The sequence below is a fragment of the Poecilia reticulata genome, linkage group LG9 (assembly GCF_000633615.1).
Source record: "Poecilia reticulata strain Guanapo linkage group LG9, Guppy_female_1.0+MT, whole genome shotgun sequence".
NCBI lineage: Eukaryota > Metazoa > Chordata > Actinopteri > Cyprinodontiformes > Poeciliidae > Poecilia > Poecilia reticulata.
The window spans coordinates 3457773-3476618 of record NC_024339.1 but is presented as its reverse complement, the minus strand read 5'-3'; the positions used below and the strand labels follow the sequence as shown (position 1 = coordinate 3476618).

At 39.0% G+C, this 18846-nt stretch overlaps 3 protein-coding genes across 3 annotated transcripts in view; 2 read left to right on the top strand and 1 right to left on the bottom strand.

The window, feature by feature from the left end:
- Window positions 1-10205, bottom strand: part of LOC103469623 (niban-like protein 1) — a 45180-nt gene extending 34975 nt beyond the window's left edge. Inside the window, exon 1 of the mRNA XM_008417415.2 lies at window positions 10012-10205. Coding sequence (XP_008415637.1) covers window positions 10012-10066 — 55 coding nt within the window. The 5' untranslated portion in view covers window positions 10067-10205. The remainder of the gene's footprint in view (window positions 1-10011) is intronic.
- zbtb26 (zinc finger and BTB domain containing 26) overlaps window positions 1-18846 on the top strand; it is a 1115122-nt gene that overhangs the window by 864018 nt on the left and 232258 nt on the right. The gene's annotated exons all lie outside the window — the stretch shown is intronic.
- Window positions 14259-18846, top strand: part of LOC103469646 (syntaxin-binding protein 1-like) — a 33715-nt gene continuing 29127 nt past the window's right edge. Inside the window, exon 1 of the mRNA XM_017306528.1 lies at window positions 14259-14358. Coding sequence (XP_017162017.1) covers window positions 14322-14358 — 37 coding nt within the window. The 5' untranslated portion in view covers window positions 14259-14321. The remainder of the gene's footprint in view (window positions 14359-18846) is intronic.

The window sequence follows — 18846 nt, the reverse complement described above, 5'->3', positions numbered from 1 at the left end:
TGAAAGCGAAGCGCTGCTGATTTTACATGTCGCCATATCGATTTATGCAGCGCTTTTTCATTACTGACGATTAGACAGACATCTTCTCCCGCTCAGAGGAAACCACTGCGCATGTCTTGGAGCTYCGCGTGCGAGTAAAGGGGGAGGCGATGGGTGACAACAGACACGTAAGTCACGTTATTGCTTGGATTTCACAGGGCCACCTTAAGTCCCTGAACTTCACATTTTAACGGACAAAAAGAGCAATGCGACTTGGATGTAACGAGTAACGCGACACTTTTGTAGAAACTGAGTGAAGTAGAAAGTACAGATGCTTACTATAAAATGTAGTGGAGTAAAAGTAGAAAGTACCCATTATTAAATCTACTTAAGTAAAGTACAGATGCACGGAAATTGTACTTGGGATTCTACAGAGAAATGTGCTGCGCAGTGTCAGAAAGCTTGGTCTCGGTATCAGGTCATGGGTCTAGCAGCAGGATAATGACCCAAAACACACAGCTAAAAACACCCAAACATGACTAAGAGGCCTATTCTTCAGTGACCTTTTATGAGCCTTTGCAAGGAGTTGAAATATGCCTCTTCACCCTGCAAACCTCAGACAAGTGGAGCAGTTTGCTCAGGAGGAGTGGGCCAAAATAGAGAGCTTCAGAAAAGTCTCATCGCCAGTTATAGGAATCGTTTGATTGCAGTGATTGCCTCAAAAGATTGTGCAACAAAATATTAAGGGTACCATCATTTTTGTCCAGGCCTGTTTCATGAGCTTATTTTTTTTTTTTATAATTCTGTTGAAGCATGTTTGAAATGCAATGTCTGACTTTCATTCGTCAATTTTCACAAATTTGCATTCATTATTACCTTTGTCAGATTGAAATTATTTCTGTGACCATTGTGGGTTTTCTTTCATTAACTGAGGGGTACCAACAATTTTGTCCATGTGTGCATGTGGGCTACGTACAAGATGTTTTGACAAAATAACATTTTTTTTTCTCCATATTTTTGATTATAGTAAAGACGGTTATTTAAGCGGTTCCAAGCAATTTTGTACATGTGTGTATATGAAAAGTATATTTCTAGCCATTCCTGGCACACTACTTACATCACAGCCAAACATTAGCAATTGGGTAAAATCAGATCTAATTGATTAAGACTGTAAGCAATCGCTTCTCCAAACCCAAGTGTTTCTCAATTCCGGTCCATGGGTCCCCGCCCCCTTCTGCTTGCCCTGTATATCTTAGATGAGTCTCTGTTCCACAACGCCTGATTCAAATGACCATGACCTTCTCTGTATGCCATCAAGTGCCACAACAACCATCACCCACTTATTCAAGCCAGATGTGTGGAAGAAGGGAAACACCTAAAACATGCAGGGCAATGCTTCCTGAGGACTGGGATTCAGAAACACTGGTCTAGACCCTCTGTACAAAGCAAAGTTTTGTAAAAACTTCTTTCTCCAGATCATTGGAAGAAAGTTTGGACATAATCCAGCAGTTGGAGAGAACAGTTGGGTCAAGGTTGTTTTTTTTCTTCCAAAGGAGAGTACATAGTGCATGTAGATTTAGCATTACAATAAACTGCAATATAATCATAAGTACCAGAGTTCTCTGTTAACAACCAAAGCAAACAGAAGAGATTATCTCTGAGTTTAAAATAACAGGAGTACCATAAACATATCTTTAAAAATTCAGTTACAGCGTCTCCACACAGTCCCACATTCCACAAATTATGTCTCCCGTTCCCCCCACCCCTCCACCCTGTGTACTTCAACCCCAGAGCACAGAGAGCTGAGTAAGCTTGTGCATCTAGCTAACTCTTTGTTGTGCTGCAGCCAGCTCCCAGATTAATTGTCCCTCGGGCCTCCATGGTGCTGAGGTCATCTACAGTGCTGTCTTCCATCACTGAATTAACCTGATCACACCAATAGGGTGTTCTCATGGAATCTATTCTTAAAACTTAAGGTTCATTCAACATTTTCAGATAATTGGGATCACAGAGATCCCCATTCCTCTAACACAGCCCAATGAGACCCTCAACTTAATTTTTCCACGTTCCAACCCATTTTCTCCACACTGCTTACATAACATTCCACTGAGATAGACCCACACACTGACTCATAAATAAAGCCCGTGTTCCCAGAGTGCTAATGGAAGCACCAAATGTTTATCTGAACTTCAAGGCAAATATGGAACCAGGAACATAAGACTGGATGTGAAATAAGTACACACCGATGACTGGGCTCAAGTTCTGTTGTTATGACGCTGGTGAAGACTGCAATCTGGTGGTTGTGAAATACTAAAATATTCCAAATCCCTGAACATAAAGCATTATCCTGATGTGGAAGAAGAATACTGGATTTGTACAAGGTGGTGGGTGTAACCTTGTTGCAGAACTGTATGTTTAACTAGTCAACATCTAGTGAGATTGAAGCACTTGAACTGTAGCTTTTAAATAAAATAAAAACAAGTTTCCTTAGTTTGTACTCTCCCCCTCATCCTACTCATGATGCAACTTTCTTGAAACTGTCCTATTTTCAGGCGTTACTTAACAGAATCACTTATAGAAGATATCTGTTGGTGCAGGGTTCTCAAGTATTTCCTGTTTCCTGTCCCCTCACCCACTGACCCACCAGACTGTTTCTTTGTCTGCATGGGGAGAGCCTGTAGGACTGTTCAAGGATTCAAGAATTTTTTATTGTTATACCACCTTTGCTCTTTTGTGGTGCACAATATGGACTCAGGTCCCAGATTAAGAAACTTACTACACAAAAATAAATAAATAATAAAGAAATTTATGTGATGTATAGGTATGTGTGTGTGTGTGTGTGTGTGTGTGTAAATAATTTCTGGGATTACGCTAAATTAGGGGCAGCTTGAGCTCAGGAGTCTGATGGCTGAAGGGAAGAAACTATTTCTCAACCTGGTGGTCTTGCTCTGGAGGAGAGCAGCTGAAACAGTCTGTGTGCAGGATGGGTGGAGTCCTTCATGATGAGGAGCGCCCTCCTCCTGCATCATGTTGAGTAGAGGTCAGAGGTGGAGGAAAGGCTGCTCCCCAGGGTCCTCTGTGCAACCTTAACCACCCTCTGCAGAGCCATCCTCTCAGCAGGAGTGCAGTTGATGTACCACACTTTGATGCAGGTGCAGAGAACGTTCTCCACCACACAGTGATAGAAGCTTCTCAGAGTTTCCAAGCCAGGCTCCCTGCAGCTTTCTGAGTAAGTAGATGCTGGTGTGCCTTCCTGACCAGATGGGAGGTGTTGGTACTCCAGATGAGGTCACTGGATATATGCACACCCAGGTACCTATAGCTGGAGACCACCTCCACAGCTGCTCCTCTGATGTAAAGGGGCTGAAATTCATCATCATCTCCTTGGTCTTATTCACATCGATGCAGCAATTATTTCCTCTGTCCCAGGTGTACCACCTCCTCTCTGTAATTGGACTCACTGTTCATGATGCATCTTAGTACTGCTGTGTCGTCTACTTGTTGCTATGGTGTTACACATGTGCCCTTAGAATCCAAGTTTTGTAGAATGTGAAACCCCTGACTAGAACTAGTTAACCATACAACACATGCAAGTTCAACTGGTTTCTTTAAAGCAGCTGTTTAAACGGCAAGCATATGACAAAATAAAGATTTAGGTAGGACATGTTACTTCTCATAATTCACTTCAGATTTTAAGCTCTTGTAATCTCAAGAGGAAGATGTTCAACTCATATTTAGTCTCTCCAGTTTTTGCAATTCTGTGATCACAGAAATTCATGCAAAAATCAAATTTCTGCATTTTTTGTGCTACGTGCAATTGTGAATTTCTTGAAATTTTTTGGCAAAAACGGCCAAAAATATTGGTTTAAATGACAGTTCTCTGCAATATTCTTCTTGCTTTTACTTGACAGCTGCTTCAGCCTTACTTGATGTCAAGTTATAGTTTGTGACCCATGTCACAACAAAAAGTCACATTTAGCATCATAAACAAGCTGAACAAACTGAGCAAAGCAGAATCCCTAGGTTCTCCATGAGAGTTGGAATAATTATCTTGCTTACCTTGTAATACAGTACTTTTGGAAGGTCAATAATGTGGAAAAAAAAATAAAAAATTTGTTGCAAATATTTTGAGTGAAGCACCACATAATCAATTTTGATTGATTATGACAGAGTAACAGGAGATCCAGATGATGACAAGGGTAGTATGTATAGGATGTACTGCCGATCTCACATTTGCGCTTTTATGTAATTAAAAAAAAAAATGTATTTATTCATGGCTACCGTCCTTTTGGACAGGCTTTTATTGTTGTATTGCAGTTTTGCCCCTGCTTCCAAGATAAATTTCTCCTATGGGAGACTCATAAAATGAACTTATCTTATCTTGATTCCAAGAAAGAATTGCAAAATTATGCAATTTACAATATCAGGCAAATTAAAAATTTTTCACAATGTACCCATTACTAGCATCTCAGCCACCAAAACTATGCATTCCATGTGGACATCACAGCCTGGAAGAGTCCATTCAACGGCCCCATATATTATTGGCATGCACAGTTGCATGCATGGAATTTTAAATATGCAACCCAACATTGCATTCAAGCAGCACTTGGCGATGACTAATGCATATGTGGATGTTGCAAAAGTAACTGGGACTTGATATGTTGTACTGAACAATCAAAACCAGTTGATTGTATAAAGATAAAGCAAACAGCTGAAGCCCAACTGATTGCATCTAGTCTCTGACCTTGGAGCAGTTCCTCTGTCTCACTGGGGGCTAAATGACATTAGAAAAACATAACATTGCATTTTTATTATTTTCATGATGTGTTAATGAAACGTTGAACCCTGCCAGGGATTGGGGAGGTGTGAATGCAAAACCAAACTCTGATGAGGACCAAAAAACAAAACTCTGGTTAGCCTATGAACCTAGGTTTTGGTTCTGTGAATTCTGGTGCAGTTCAAATGCCTATGTGAATGTCAAGTGGACCCCAGACTGCTCCAAAAGCAGGAAGTGGACTACAACGCAGGGCCTTCTGGGTCAATCAACCAAAACACATGCAAGAGTTTAGTGCTTGAGGGAGAAATAACTTGAGGTATTTTACCAAGCAAAAGAGAAAACTGCTCAAATCTGATGCTACTCCCTTTTTGTTTCTTATGTCTTCTTCAGAGGTTTTTGGCTCGTTTTCTTTGGTGGTTCTTGGTGCAGCACCACCTCAGGCAAGGGGGTGAACAGATTTTTCAGTTAGGTTTGGTTGTTTGACAGTGCACCAGCTGAAAATGTAACTATTTTTTCAATTTTGGTCCCTAATCAAACCAAGTCTACCACACCATGAGGTGAGAAAACACTGTTATTTTCTCAGACAGTTATCATAATTCTCAACTTCTCCTTCCATCTGCTGCTCACATTCACTGCAGATCACAAAACCATCTGCAAACATTAGAATCCTGAGGACTTCTGCTTAACCTCACTTATTAATTTGCAAATAAGAAAGGGCCCATAGCACCAGAAAGGAGACGAGCATGTAGAACTCAAACCTAAATAGAAATTAATAAACTATTCTATAAATCTGTATAAGTATAAATCATAAATGGTTGTATTAGAACATAAAACAAATTCTAAAAAAAAAAAAAAACTATTTAGCAAGTCAGGCTGTGTTACTCTTATTCACACACATTACTTTTATTAAGAGTAACCGCTACAACCAGGAAATCCAAATATAAATTTAAGCAGCAATGCATGATACAGATTGAATTAAACCTGTAGTTTTTTTTTTTTATTAATTGAATTAAATTAGCAGCTCTTTTTGATGTGATGTTCATATGAAAAGATTCTGGGAGCCAGCAGACCTCCATGGTTCAAACTGTTCTTCCCAAAACACGGAAGACTGATAACACAATAAAACACTTATAATGCTTTGTTTGAGTGTATATTGAGGCCTCTGACTTTAACACATGCTTGCTCATCATGCCCGTTACCAAACGGAAATGAGAGGTTAGTCACATGATCTGGGTCATGTCCAACCTACCACACACCCTCTCTTCCCCTCTCCCACTGAAGCTGACCTCGCCCTGCTGCATACAAGGGAAGTTGAGTACAACTGCTGATTGCTCAAACAGGCAAATCTCCTCCAGGACTCACACGTCTGTTCTTATCAGTAAGAGCAGCGTTCCCTGTAGTGAGATGACAGACAAGCGCGACTCATCCATCAGCAGAGTAGGAAGACACTTTGTCAAATACGCAAGGAAGTTACTTTAGTTATAAGCAAATTATTCAACCAACAAATTCTTAAATTTGAAACCAGTGCACCACACCCTATTACCAGCATCAACAAATAGATCAAACTTGATTCCTGTGGCAAAGCTTTGCCTACTGTAATTATGTTTACTGCTTGCAATAATCCCCTCCCCCGAGAATAATTTATTATTTCTGATCAAAATTTGCATCTGCCAGAGAGGAAAGTAACTTTAAAAAGTTTATGATTAAGGCGAAACATTCATTCTGTGTTCTGAAAGGTCTAAATACAGACCATTTATTTCAACAATGCAAGTTATGTCATAACATGTACAACTATAAGATGGGTGCTGACATGATAAATGAAAAATATGTCTTTACTGAGAAATTTGTGCACAGCTTTGTATTTGCCTGTAACATGTACTTGATGTATTGTGGGAACTATTTTCCTGACACATATTACGTTGTGGGGGACCCATTTCTCATTGTGGGGACCAAACCTGGTTTTTGGGTCAGGGGTTAGATTTAGGATTATGGTGTGAATTGAATTTTGGTTAGAGTTAGGGTTAGGTGGGTAGGGTTAGGATAAGGGTAAGGTTTAGGCTGTAGAAATGAATGGAAGTCAATGGAAAGTCCCCACAAAGATAGCCATGCAAACATATGTGTGCGTGTCTGTGTGCGTGTATGTATCTGCGTGTCTCTATGTGTGTGTGTCTGCGTGTGCTTAATGATAAATCCAGGCTGGCACTCGGCTCATCTCAGCTGCAGAGACTATGTGGCGCAGGCTGTGCAACTCAAGGCCAGGAAGTTTCCATCCAATCCTGTACACACACATGTTCACACAAACTTTTTCATGCATTCCTCAGATTCCACATCTGATAAATTTTTGTGGGTCTCACTCCAAACAGGCCACTAAAGGCAGACATGATATTTGGCTTGTAAACATGGCATCTGCAGTCCACATCTCTGAGAGAAGTAGACAGTTCCAACAGATCCAGCTCATTTAGAGCTTAAATACGTCTTAAATAYGTGCAGTGCAGAGAAGAGGAAGTGACTGTAGCAAACAAAAGTAATATTTAAAAAAGTCAGCAAGTCACCAGGCCACAGTTACAAAGCTTGGAAGTCAGAGCAGAAAGGATAACATTTCTGCTGGTTTTAGTCTCCTACTGCAGATGGGTTACTGCTGTTCTCTCTAAACTGGACATGTATCTGATCACTTCATTTCTTGAAAATTACTGCTCACAAGGAAAGTTTTGCTCAGTTAGAAATGAAAGGCCTTGTCACATGTCCCATCTGTTTATAGTTGCCCTTTTCTGTTGCATAAAAACAGGTTATGCAATTAGTTGTAATATACTTTAYAAAATTTAACCAAARCAATATCGCTATGAGGTACAGACCTCATTTCAACAGCTCCCAGCACTGGGAGGGGTGTGCCCATTGTCCATTCAGGTTTCACAATTGATGTGTCCATCCATCCATCCATCCATCCATCCATTTTTTGTACACCCCTGTCGCTAGTGGGGTCAGGAGGGTTGCTGGTATATCCAGCTAATTTTCAGGGCGAGAGGCGGGGTTCACCCTGGACAGGTCGCCAGACTGTCCAACACAATTGATGTGTTGGATGTTTAATTCCAGACAACTGGAATAATATCCTACGAATCGATTTGTTTAATCATATGTGGATATGATTTTTAATTCTAATTTTAATTTTAATGTTTGTTAATTTTCTGGGAAAGATATGTTATCAGGGTGGGAAGAAGATAAACYGTTTAGGTTCTGGGGAGTTTTGGACAGTAGTTTACTGGGAAACKTTGGATGCAGCCACATCATGGTGGTGGAGTTTTTTTAACCAAACCAGTTGCAGTGCTAATCTGGTGCAAATTAATGCTTGTCAATCATCCATTTTCCTGTTTTCACATGTCATAMGMTCTGACACTCTGCTTACAGCACACTGTAATTTTCAATAAGCTTCATCAAGCTGGCACATTGCGTGTGTCAGAGTCAYACGTTAGTGCAGTCACTAACCAGTAAAATCAGAACCAGTTGACTAAAACTTCAACAGAATTCACCCGTCCAGGAAGCAATCGTTTCTCAAGCTGAGGGTCCAGACCTTCTGTATGAAGCAAAGCATAGAACAAGGAGCTGGTTCTTACCAAGCTAATCTGGAAATAGGGCCTCATATAAACCAACGGCCAAATAAAATATTATGAACACAATATTTAAGGGTTATTTATCAGTCCAGTTAAAAAAGAAAAAGAGGGAAAAACTGAGATTCATATGAGCAGCACAACTTGGTCTTATTTTACATGGTTTATTTTAGGGATGGTCATTACACCATGTGGAGCTGCAGTCACATTCCCCACTTTACACTAAATACAATTATACAAAATTGTAGAAGTAAGATGGCTGACTGGYTGTGAAAAACCAATCTCCTCAGACGCCTTGGGTGAATCTGTCTTCCAAATTTTCCAAACTTTTGTTCAGACGAGCTGGACAAACAGATCTGCTCCATTTAGRTTCCATATTTTCTACTGCAGGGGGCTTGGTACCAGTCAGTGTTGGGGATAATGTCAATAATGTCATAGCTGATTGTGTATGTCCACTTCCATATACTGTTCTGGAAGCTTATCTTCAAAAATCTACTGTGCTCTACAGCTGACTTCACCAGGACACATTCCAGCAGGCCACATGAGGAGCTGAGATGCTGGTATCTTCATGGCTCATTTTAGTTTCAATGTAATTTAAGGAAAACGTTCAGGCACCCATGCATCAATTATACYACATACAGCAGCATCTGTCCTTGCCAGAGAGAAAACAATGGTTACCAGGATTTAAGCATTGAMAGGCTTTGGCCTTGAAAGCATGATTCCTTTTCCCTGACTACAGCCCTTTAACCTTGGTTAATAAGCTGTGGTAAACTCAACAGAGAGGGCGGGGCTGGCTCTTCCATAACACAAAAGGCCACTTTCACCTATCTGCATGTCTGTGACTCAAACACTGAAACTTTAACTGATGTGGAAACTCAGCAGAATATCACTGACTTTTAGTTGATCAGTTTTTCCGAATGAAATCCACAGAAACCTGAAAATTAGGATTCAAACTCTTTAAAGGRMMWTTTTTTTCAGTTATACATACGATTTTAGTGCTCTACCCTTGATCAGTAGAACTAAGATGTATTGATAAGCAACTTGAAATGTCAGAAACTAGGACATAAAGACCAAAATGATAAACCTGTAGAGAGAACAGATCCAGGTATGCCGACCCAGTCTGTCCCCCATCTTTTACAATATGACTAATGCTACAGACAATGGCCAAAAAAATATTTTGGAGTAATAGGACACACACAAAAATAAGCATGAAAGGCAGCAAAGAGAATGAAACGTAACCAGTTTGTAACTTAAGGGGTGGGGTGGGGCCAGGGGGCTTAACAGGTCAGAAAAAGAGAAATGAACACAATGTCTGCTGTGTTCATTTCAAAGTTCAATGGGATGAAGAGATGTGAAGAAATGTTTTATGCAGTTTTTAAAAGGAATATGAGCAGGGGTACACCACAGGTCTTCAAACTGGTCTGTCTCCACCTCCCGGTTTGTTCCACACTTCAGCCGTTTCGCTGGTATAGCGACCCAGCACTTTAGTGAGACTCTTCAAAAGAATCCAACAGACTGTCCCTCTCTGATAAAGACTCCACTAACGTTTCTGTCTAGCAACGGAACCCGAGGAGGATCTCTCTGTGGACCGCTGAGGCGTAAAAGCGCACATGGATCAAAACGCACCGCGAAGTCTGGTAACACGCTCCTCACCTGAGATAATCTCCCGTTTGGCTTCATCCAGGTGACTGGAAACAACGTCCCCCATGGCAGAAAAGAGTCCAAGTCTCGATCGGACTCCACAGAGGTCTTCAAGAACACTTTGGAACAAACACGCCTCTTCTCCACCGCAACCCCCGCAGCTGACAGCAGCGTCCCTGTAACAGGCTCCAAGGCTTTGTGTGGCACGGCGAAGAGAAGGGAAAATGACTTCCAGACTAATTTCCAAACCTCCACAGGAGTTTTTCCTTCTTGAAGAGACACACCCTCCATTAAAAGTAGGAGGGAAACTCCCACCCTCCTGTCTGCCTTGGTGCGTTCAAATCATGTAGGGAAACAACGCTTCTCATCCGTGTTTGAAGTTACCGTCTGCATACCGTCTTATTGGTCAAATTTGGAAAGAAAAATAATAATAAAAARTAATAACCACATCTGTAAAATGTACTAAAAAAGATGCTCATTACCAAACTCACATTTTTTAACATTAAGATTTTGTTCAAATAAATTTACAGCCGCATTATTTATTTGACTTAATGAATGTTTGTATAAAGTACAGCAGGGCAAAGTTAACCGGCTGATACATTTGTTTAAATTGAATTATTTTTTAGTAATGATTTCTATGTGATTATATGAACAAAAACACAAAATTTCATTATAAAGTTGTGATTTTTACAATAACATATATTTGATAATGYAYGTAGAAATCATTCTTWATGGACRAAACGAGAAAATAAATTGCTCTTGGGGGCCCCCTGGTGGCCGCAGTAGGTCACGCYTCACCTGTGCTGCAGTTCAATGTGSAGACCGCATCCAGCATCAAAGCACTGCTGGAAGATGAATCAGCAAAACAATTMAGTAAAAAAGGACTTATCCTTCAGGGAGAGAGAAAAGGAAGAGGAAGGATAGAAAAAAAAGCCTAAATAAAGGTATGTTTGCATATGTTGCATTGGTAATGCAATGTTTATCAAAAAGATTTGTGGAGCTGCAGATAGGACCATAGAACGGTCCTGKTCAAAGAATGTTTGTATTTGTGTGAAACTGAGTTTTAACTTTAAATGAGCTGATTCTCATGGTTGGCCCTACATGTTTCTGAGGGTATTTAACAACAATTAAAACTTCTCAATGTTTGACGTCCTTCTTCTTCTTTTTGATTTTTAATGATGGGTAGCATCTAACTTTAAGGTGCATTATCGCCATCTACTGTGCTGGAGTGTGGGCCAGAGTATCCCGCCGGCCCCTTTTTATTCATTATCATGTGCTAATAATWATTATTTCTGCTAATAAAGCAGATTGCTGCAACCAACAGTCAGACAATTAGATCAGTGTTTCCCAACCCTGGTCCTCAAGGCACACTGACCTGCATGTTTTAGATGTTCCCCTGCTTCAGCACATATGATTTCAAATGATGGCTGATTAACAGGGTTTTGCTGAATTGCAATCATCTGAATGAGGTGTGTTGAAGCAGGGGAACATCTAAAACATGCAGGTCAGTGTGCCTTGAGGACCAGGGTTGGGTCCTCAAGGCACTGGACACTGGATTAGATCATTTGCACACCTGGGGAGCAGGATCAAACTAAGGAACTCAGGGGCCACAGCCAGTTRTGCTACACCTGGGCCACTGCTCAACTCAAAGGTTTTCAACAACACAAGACCTTCTGACTGTTAGGAGTTTGTCCGTTCCAGCCTTCCATCTCTATCTGTTTATAGTTCGCATTTTAATACACAATACAAATAATTTKTCCCTCAGCCGGTATTTAAAAGTATCAAATCCAACCAATGATGAATACTGACACAATGCTACACAACACATGGTCATATTCWGTTCCATCTAATGAAAACATGACATTTAACATTAGAATTTTACATCYKACCAAAAACATGTTGATACAGAAATGAGGGCTGAATTAAAATGATGTTCAACACCTGCTTAATGGTTGTAAAAGGTACTTTTAATCTGACAAATGAGCCTGATCCGAACACAATCTCTTCAGGTTCCACTCGAGAATTTCAGAATTATCAAATTATTGTCTCGACTTTGACTGAGCCATTGTGACACCTTGAATCCTCTSTTTGTCATTCAAAGAGAAATACATATTTTAAGTCGGAGATTTTCTGCTGTGTTTAGCAAAGGTTGATAAAATGACAGCATGTCACCCAGGTCGTGCTGAGCAGTGGCGGTTTCTGATATGAGCGACATGGGCTACTTCCCAGGGTGGCATCATGTGAGGGGGGCTCGGTCTGCGCGTACCCAGCCCCTGCTTTCTCAACAACAGGATCTGAATGTCAGCTGTGGCCGATCCAAAGTACACATTAACCCCACCACCCCTCCACACTCCTGACCACAACTTCAGAATTTCCAGAATTTACATGCAGTGTGTTTTTCTTCCCATATCGCCTGTTTTGATCATCTGAATTATTCATGTTAGACATCTGGAATACTGTAGAAGGACCCATTAAAGCTGCATTCTGTAGTCACACATAGTTCAGTGGCGGCTTAAACATATCTTAAAACATAATCTTAAACATACTCTACTCATTAGTTGAGTAAAAAAAAAATCATTGACAGAAATAAAGGCTTGAAAACATCAGATGTTAGATACCATGTTTTACTTGATGAATTGAGTTACTGAAATAAATGAACTTTTCAATGATATTCTAATCCATTGAATGTGTCTGTATGCACTTTATTGGACCTTTGACGCCCTCTGATGGACAGACATGGCTTTCAGCTTTTTAGAATCTTCAATGACAGAAAGCCCATATATATTTTCTCTGGCATAAAATAATGTATTTAAAATATGTATTTCTATATGTTATCATTAATTTATTCATTGTTTTTTTGACCTAACAATGGTGTTACTGAGTTATACATCTAGAATTTACCCATTTGTCTCCAGGAGACTCCACAATGGGTTAAGATTGTAAGCAGCAGCTGGCAAGACTCTGGGAATATCAGATGGATTGTTTCAGACAGTTTTTTATGACTCCAAATCCCAAACAAAGGTCATCGCTCATCCAGTAAAGAGAAAGGGAACAGGTCCTGTTTTGGTTCATTTCAATTCCAGTTCATTTTCAGGTTCAGGATAGTGATGCTTGAATATGTTGGGATCCTCAGTCAACGTACTGCTGCCAGTTTTCCACCAGAGGGCGCCCGCAGCTCACCCCGCTATCAGCGTGATCCTAGGACCAAGAGGAGCCGGCARTCTGCACTAACGCCAGATTGTTGACCCTCGTGGTTACCAAGATCACGGTTCCCTGTTTTGTTTTCTAGBATGKCTTTTGTTTTTTGTAGCCTCATGTTCATCCAACACCAGCTAGAGATGAAACATATTTGGTCTTTTATCTAGTAGAGATGCAGACACCTGATCCACTAAACAAGGCAAGATGCAGCAGCTGGATGGAGACTTTTCAGGGACCTAAGCATATTTTCATTTGGGGCCCCCATACGAACATGTCAACACCAGATGCTTCTTTGTGTGTGTAGCATCATTATAATTCATAATAATAATTCATCAAACTTATATAGTTTGATGAATAGAGGGAAAAATAGCTTGTGTCATACCAGTATTGTGCCAAAACCAGTACTATTGGTATTGGTTTTAAGCTTAGAGAAACCAAAAAAAAGGAAAAATAAATAAACGCAGAGAAGTATTTAAGTGTTCCTTATTATTTTAACAATTTGAAAGTAACATCAGACAAACAATGATTACAGTTAACACGTTTAACATCTTAATTCCTCAGAAGCAGCAGCCAACAGAATGAAGAGATTAACCTAATATTTGTGTACAACCATAAAAATAAAATAAAAATAGTTTTTTCTTTGTGTAATACCATTTAGTTTAGTTATTTAATGTTACTTTAAAAATGTTTGTGTTTTTTTAGTTTAATCATGCTTGACGTTCTTGGGGGCCCTCTGGCGGTGTGGAGTCCTTCAGCAGCCGCTTACTGCTGCTGTCGTCTGGTTCTATTACTTTTGCACGATAATACWAACAACTTGGCAGCCGTCCGCTTGGCAGGCATATTAGTATTTTRCCAATTAACCTTAGATAAAAAGCTACAGTGATAAATCACAMAAAATGACACATAAAAACAACCAYCATGTTAAACCTTATTTACAACCTTTTAGAAAAGCATTCCTTTAGAYGTGATAAGAAAGGATTTTCTGGTTCAGTCTAGTCTAACATGCTAATGAATGACAATATAATCGTTGGCCCGACTTTTAATTTGGAACGGAAGCCTGTTGTGTCCAGATAAGCGCTGCAGCAGTCGGAGCTGTTCGCAGTGCAGAGCAGACAGGACGCACCATGGCACCGCTGGGACTGAAAGCCATTGTTGGAGAAAGTAAGAACAGTTTTATTGTCTTCCTTTTTAGGAATCCATTTCGGCCATGTGGTTTTGTCTCTGACGTGAAGTACAGTCAGTGTGTCCCACTGTGAGTGGATGTTGTGAGGTGTGTGAGGCGCGGCGCGAGGCAGTCTAGAAGTTTGAGGATAATTGTCGATAAAAAGTCATYTGTTGACGCAGGTTTCTGTGTTCGCTCAGCTGTTTTTGCCCCTGATGCCMTTGAAGCCAGTTTCTTAGGTTTCTACTGAACTGTAGGATACACGGAGCCCTTATTCTGGTGTYTGTTRGGAAAATAGGCGCATGGATACTTCGGTCGATGTAAATCCTGCCTCTCTAATCTTTATCTGTGGGATTAACTGTTGTGACAGCGTTTCAGAGGAAGAGAACAGTGGAAGGAAGATCAAATTCAGTCAAACCCCAAAACAGATTAAAAAGTCTCTCATTACTCAAATCCATTTCACTTTGTTTAAAATAAAACCCCACAGATGGGTTAGTGCTCATTTACTCTTTGATTCAATCTTGAAATTCTGTAAATAATGACAAAATGTTAAAGCAATTAAGTGCATTTTATTCTACATGCAAAAGTCCCAAAAAGTATTCTGTTTCTGGTATTCCTGTAAATCTGACAAACAACATCTGCAAATGACAGTGATGGTCGAGAGTGAGAGTGAATTTATCTTTATTGTATATTGTATCAGACAGAATATTTTTTGAATACATTATGCATTTCAAATATTTGATATAATTAGTAATTCTGTGAAGTGGGAGAGAGGGATGGTGTGATGGTGCAAGGTTAAAGCACACTGAAAAAAAATCTGTGGTGAAGTGAATGTAATCTGAATCTACACAAATACATGTAGTATAGAAGACATTGTATATAAATATATTGTTTTAGAAAATAAATTGAATACTAAGAGTAAGGCACCAACAGACTAACAGTTATTTGACTGTTATCAAATAACACTGTCATTTGCAGGTGTCACTTGTGTGTCAGATTTAAAGGAATACCAAAATCACAATATAAATGTTCTGGTTTGGGACTTTTSCATGTAGAAAAAAAGTGCAATTAATTGCGTTAATACTCCCACCCGAAAAAAACAAGACGGAATTCATTTTCACTGTATACGCCAGAACAGTTTAAAGCAATTCCATTAATATCTACTGTTTACACACTAGACCTGCAGATGGAAAATAAAAATATATCAATTATTCTTGTGTATTAATAAGTAGTTTGTTTTTTATGTGTGTGTGTGTGTGTGTGTGTGTGTGTGTGTGTGTGTGCATCTGGTGCTTTTATATGATTAAAACAATTTTTATTCATTTAGTGAAGTAAGAAGCAAGAAACCTGTACTCAAGTCAGATGAGTACTTCAAAACAATATCACTCAAGTGGAGGTAAAAAGTAACTCAGTGAATGTGTCAGTAAATATAAAACTATTGTCAAAGTACCACATCAATTCAGTCCAATGTGACTGTAAATGTGAGTATACTGCTGAGAACGTTAAATCTTCAATCTTTAAAGCTATTTAGGGACAGTTTATTATAACCRGTTTTTTTGCTGGTTATATGTGGTTGAGTATTTGTGGGTTGAATTTTATGGCTACAGAAATGAACATTGAACTAGTTCATGTTTATGCATTCTCATTTGGAATTCTCAAATTGAGTTCATATCCTCAAAAATGAACTCAATGTCATTTATTCCTCCTTTTCTCTGACATATTATTCATATAAATATAGTATTGTATATGCACCACAGTTAGCTGAAAAGCACAGATTTTCAACCCAGTCTACAGATGGATGGATTCACCTTGTAGTTTAAAAAATATGATGTAAACTTAATCCTGGGTAAACTCCTCCTGTTCTCTAAATATTTTTGCAAAAACCTTTTAATGGAAAAGGTAATGTAATTAATCAGAAATATAACTAAGGTAAACTAAATATATTAATCCGTCACTTTGGTTGGACAAATAAGCTGATTTGAAAGACATTTTAAGGAAAATTATCAATATATTTTTTACATGAGTTCATAAATGTTTCTGATTTATGAAACAGATAAATTATTTTGTCATCCATTTTTCTCTGTAGTTGAAATATGTTGCTTTTCACACTTGTCTCAGTCTGAGGTGGTACTCATGTCCAGAAAACACAAACAAATTTCCAGTTTTATGTTTTCACAGATAAAGTCTAGGTTTCAGAGATCTCATAACTGGGCTTCAAAGAATCTATGTTCAATATAATATAGTTCAGTTCATGTTTGATCAGCTTAAATATGTAAGATTTTGATTAAGAGAGGGTGAAATGTACAGTACAGGCTTCATAAGAGACATTCCAATCTAATAAGGTTTCAAGTCAGGTGACAGTTTGCAGAAAACCCATTTTCATACTGTGTCTACATTGGGCACATCACAGATTTAGCTGGTGTCTGTGTGGGGGCATGGTGAACATTCAAATCAAGAAAAACATCTTCAGTGTGAATATTAAAGCATGTATGCATAAACTACACACTAAAAGGGCTTTTTAAATGTAAAAGTAGTGAGTCATAGACTTGGAGAATTTATGAATATGTGAACCTAGAAGTTTCCTCCTGTGACTTGCTGGRCTCTCTTTATGGACCTTATGGAAAAACATCAAAGTTGATCTGATCAGAACTAAAATAATTACCTTGGAAATTAAATCTTACTTTTGCTTCTATGTATAATAGTCCAACAAATACCCTGCACACCATGTTATCATATACCACATGTGATACAGGGATATGCTGGGACAGTCATTACATTTTTGACAACACCTACAAATTACTACATTTGTATATTTGTGCAATATTCATAGTGTCACCGTATTGGATGACTCTAGTGTTCTGTGTTTTTTAGTGTGTGTGTAAGCTAGAACCAGGCTGTTTACATGTGACGTCACACCCACTGACACAGAAAGAGAACAGAAATAGCGACAGGGATTGGTAAGAGGATTGGGAGCAGATTAGTGGAGTGATTGCAGCAGATCCCTCCTACTGAGTCTCTTCATTCTCCATCTGACAGATTGGACTTACACAGTGCTGGAAACGCTTGCATCGACTACAGTTGGAGAAAGACTTTCRGTGTCTGTGTCATCACTGAGGTGTGAGAGTCGTTGCTTAGCACAGTTAAAGACCGCCACAGTCAGGGCTGCTTTGGAAGTTATGTGGCCAAACACTGTAAATKAAAACATGGTATATAATAGAAAATAGTAACTTGATAGCAAGTTTTCATCAAATTACTATCAACACTCACYYTCAGTAAGTAATTTTGGAATTGGTGGTTGAAAAGTCTCTAATCACCAACTCACTTGAACTGGATTGATTTAGAAAAGTAGCAATTTGATAATTATGCTTTTTTCTGTGTTGAAAAGTACTAAGACCCAATGCTGCATGCATCCAAGTACAAATGGCTGATTTGAGTAATTTATCTCATTTGATTCATGATAGAGAAACTAATCCCAGCGTTTCCATGAACAGGAGCACATTCACACAGGGGAATATCAGAGCAAGTCAGTGTATCATTTCATCTTAAGCGAGGCTCTTAGCACTATGCTAACTTTAGTTGCTAACAATAACAGTCTGTGCTTGTCAAAGACAGGACAACCACTATGTGTTGACCTATGATTAGAGATATCACCTGTCAACTAACAATGTTTTTTTTTCTGGCCATTAATACAATTATTTGCATTTTTTTCTTCATGYAGACATCCCAAGCCGGAACCTTTGTATTGTGTTTCTGGTATTCCTGTAAATCTGACACTCAAGTGACAGTGATGGTCGAGAGTGAATTAACCTTTGTTGCATATTATATTAGAATATTTTATGCTGATGTAATTAGTAATTCTGGGAAGTGGGAGACAGCGGTGCTGCAGTGGTGCAGAGGTAAAACAACCCATGTATGGAGACCTTAGTCCTGGATGCTGTCACAGGCTCAATTCCCAGACTGGTGACCTTTGCTGCATGTCTTCTCCCTCTATCATTATCCACTTTCCTGTCTCAAGAAAAGGCCACTAGAGCCAATAAAACCTAAAGAAAAAAGGAGAGAGAGGAAGGCAAAGACTCATTCAAGAAATTTGGTTTAAGTGAACTTGAAAAATAAGTAGTAATTTATAGGTACTTAGTCATCCTAAGTGGGGTTAAAATTGTACCAAGCAGTCCACACACAYATAAACAATTAACACAAWGCACKACAAATAAGTTAATTAACTTATTTTGTGTCAGTTGTACTACTTGATTTACTACTGCTTTCTTACTGATCTTACTTTGCTTAATTCTTTAAGGTAATGAGTTTGCATATTTTAAATAAGGTGAACTAATTAGATTTTACAGTTTATTGTCCAACACTAACAAAATATTCCAYCCTACTCTTCAGATCACATGGTATCAGGCAAAATGTTTTGTATTAACACAGAGATTAATGTGACAGTCATTGCCTTGTCATATTACATATTCTTTCAATGCATTTCACTGGAA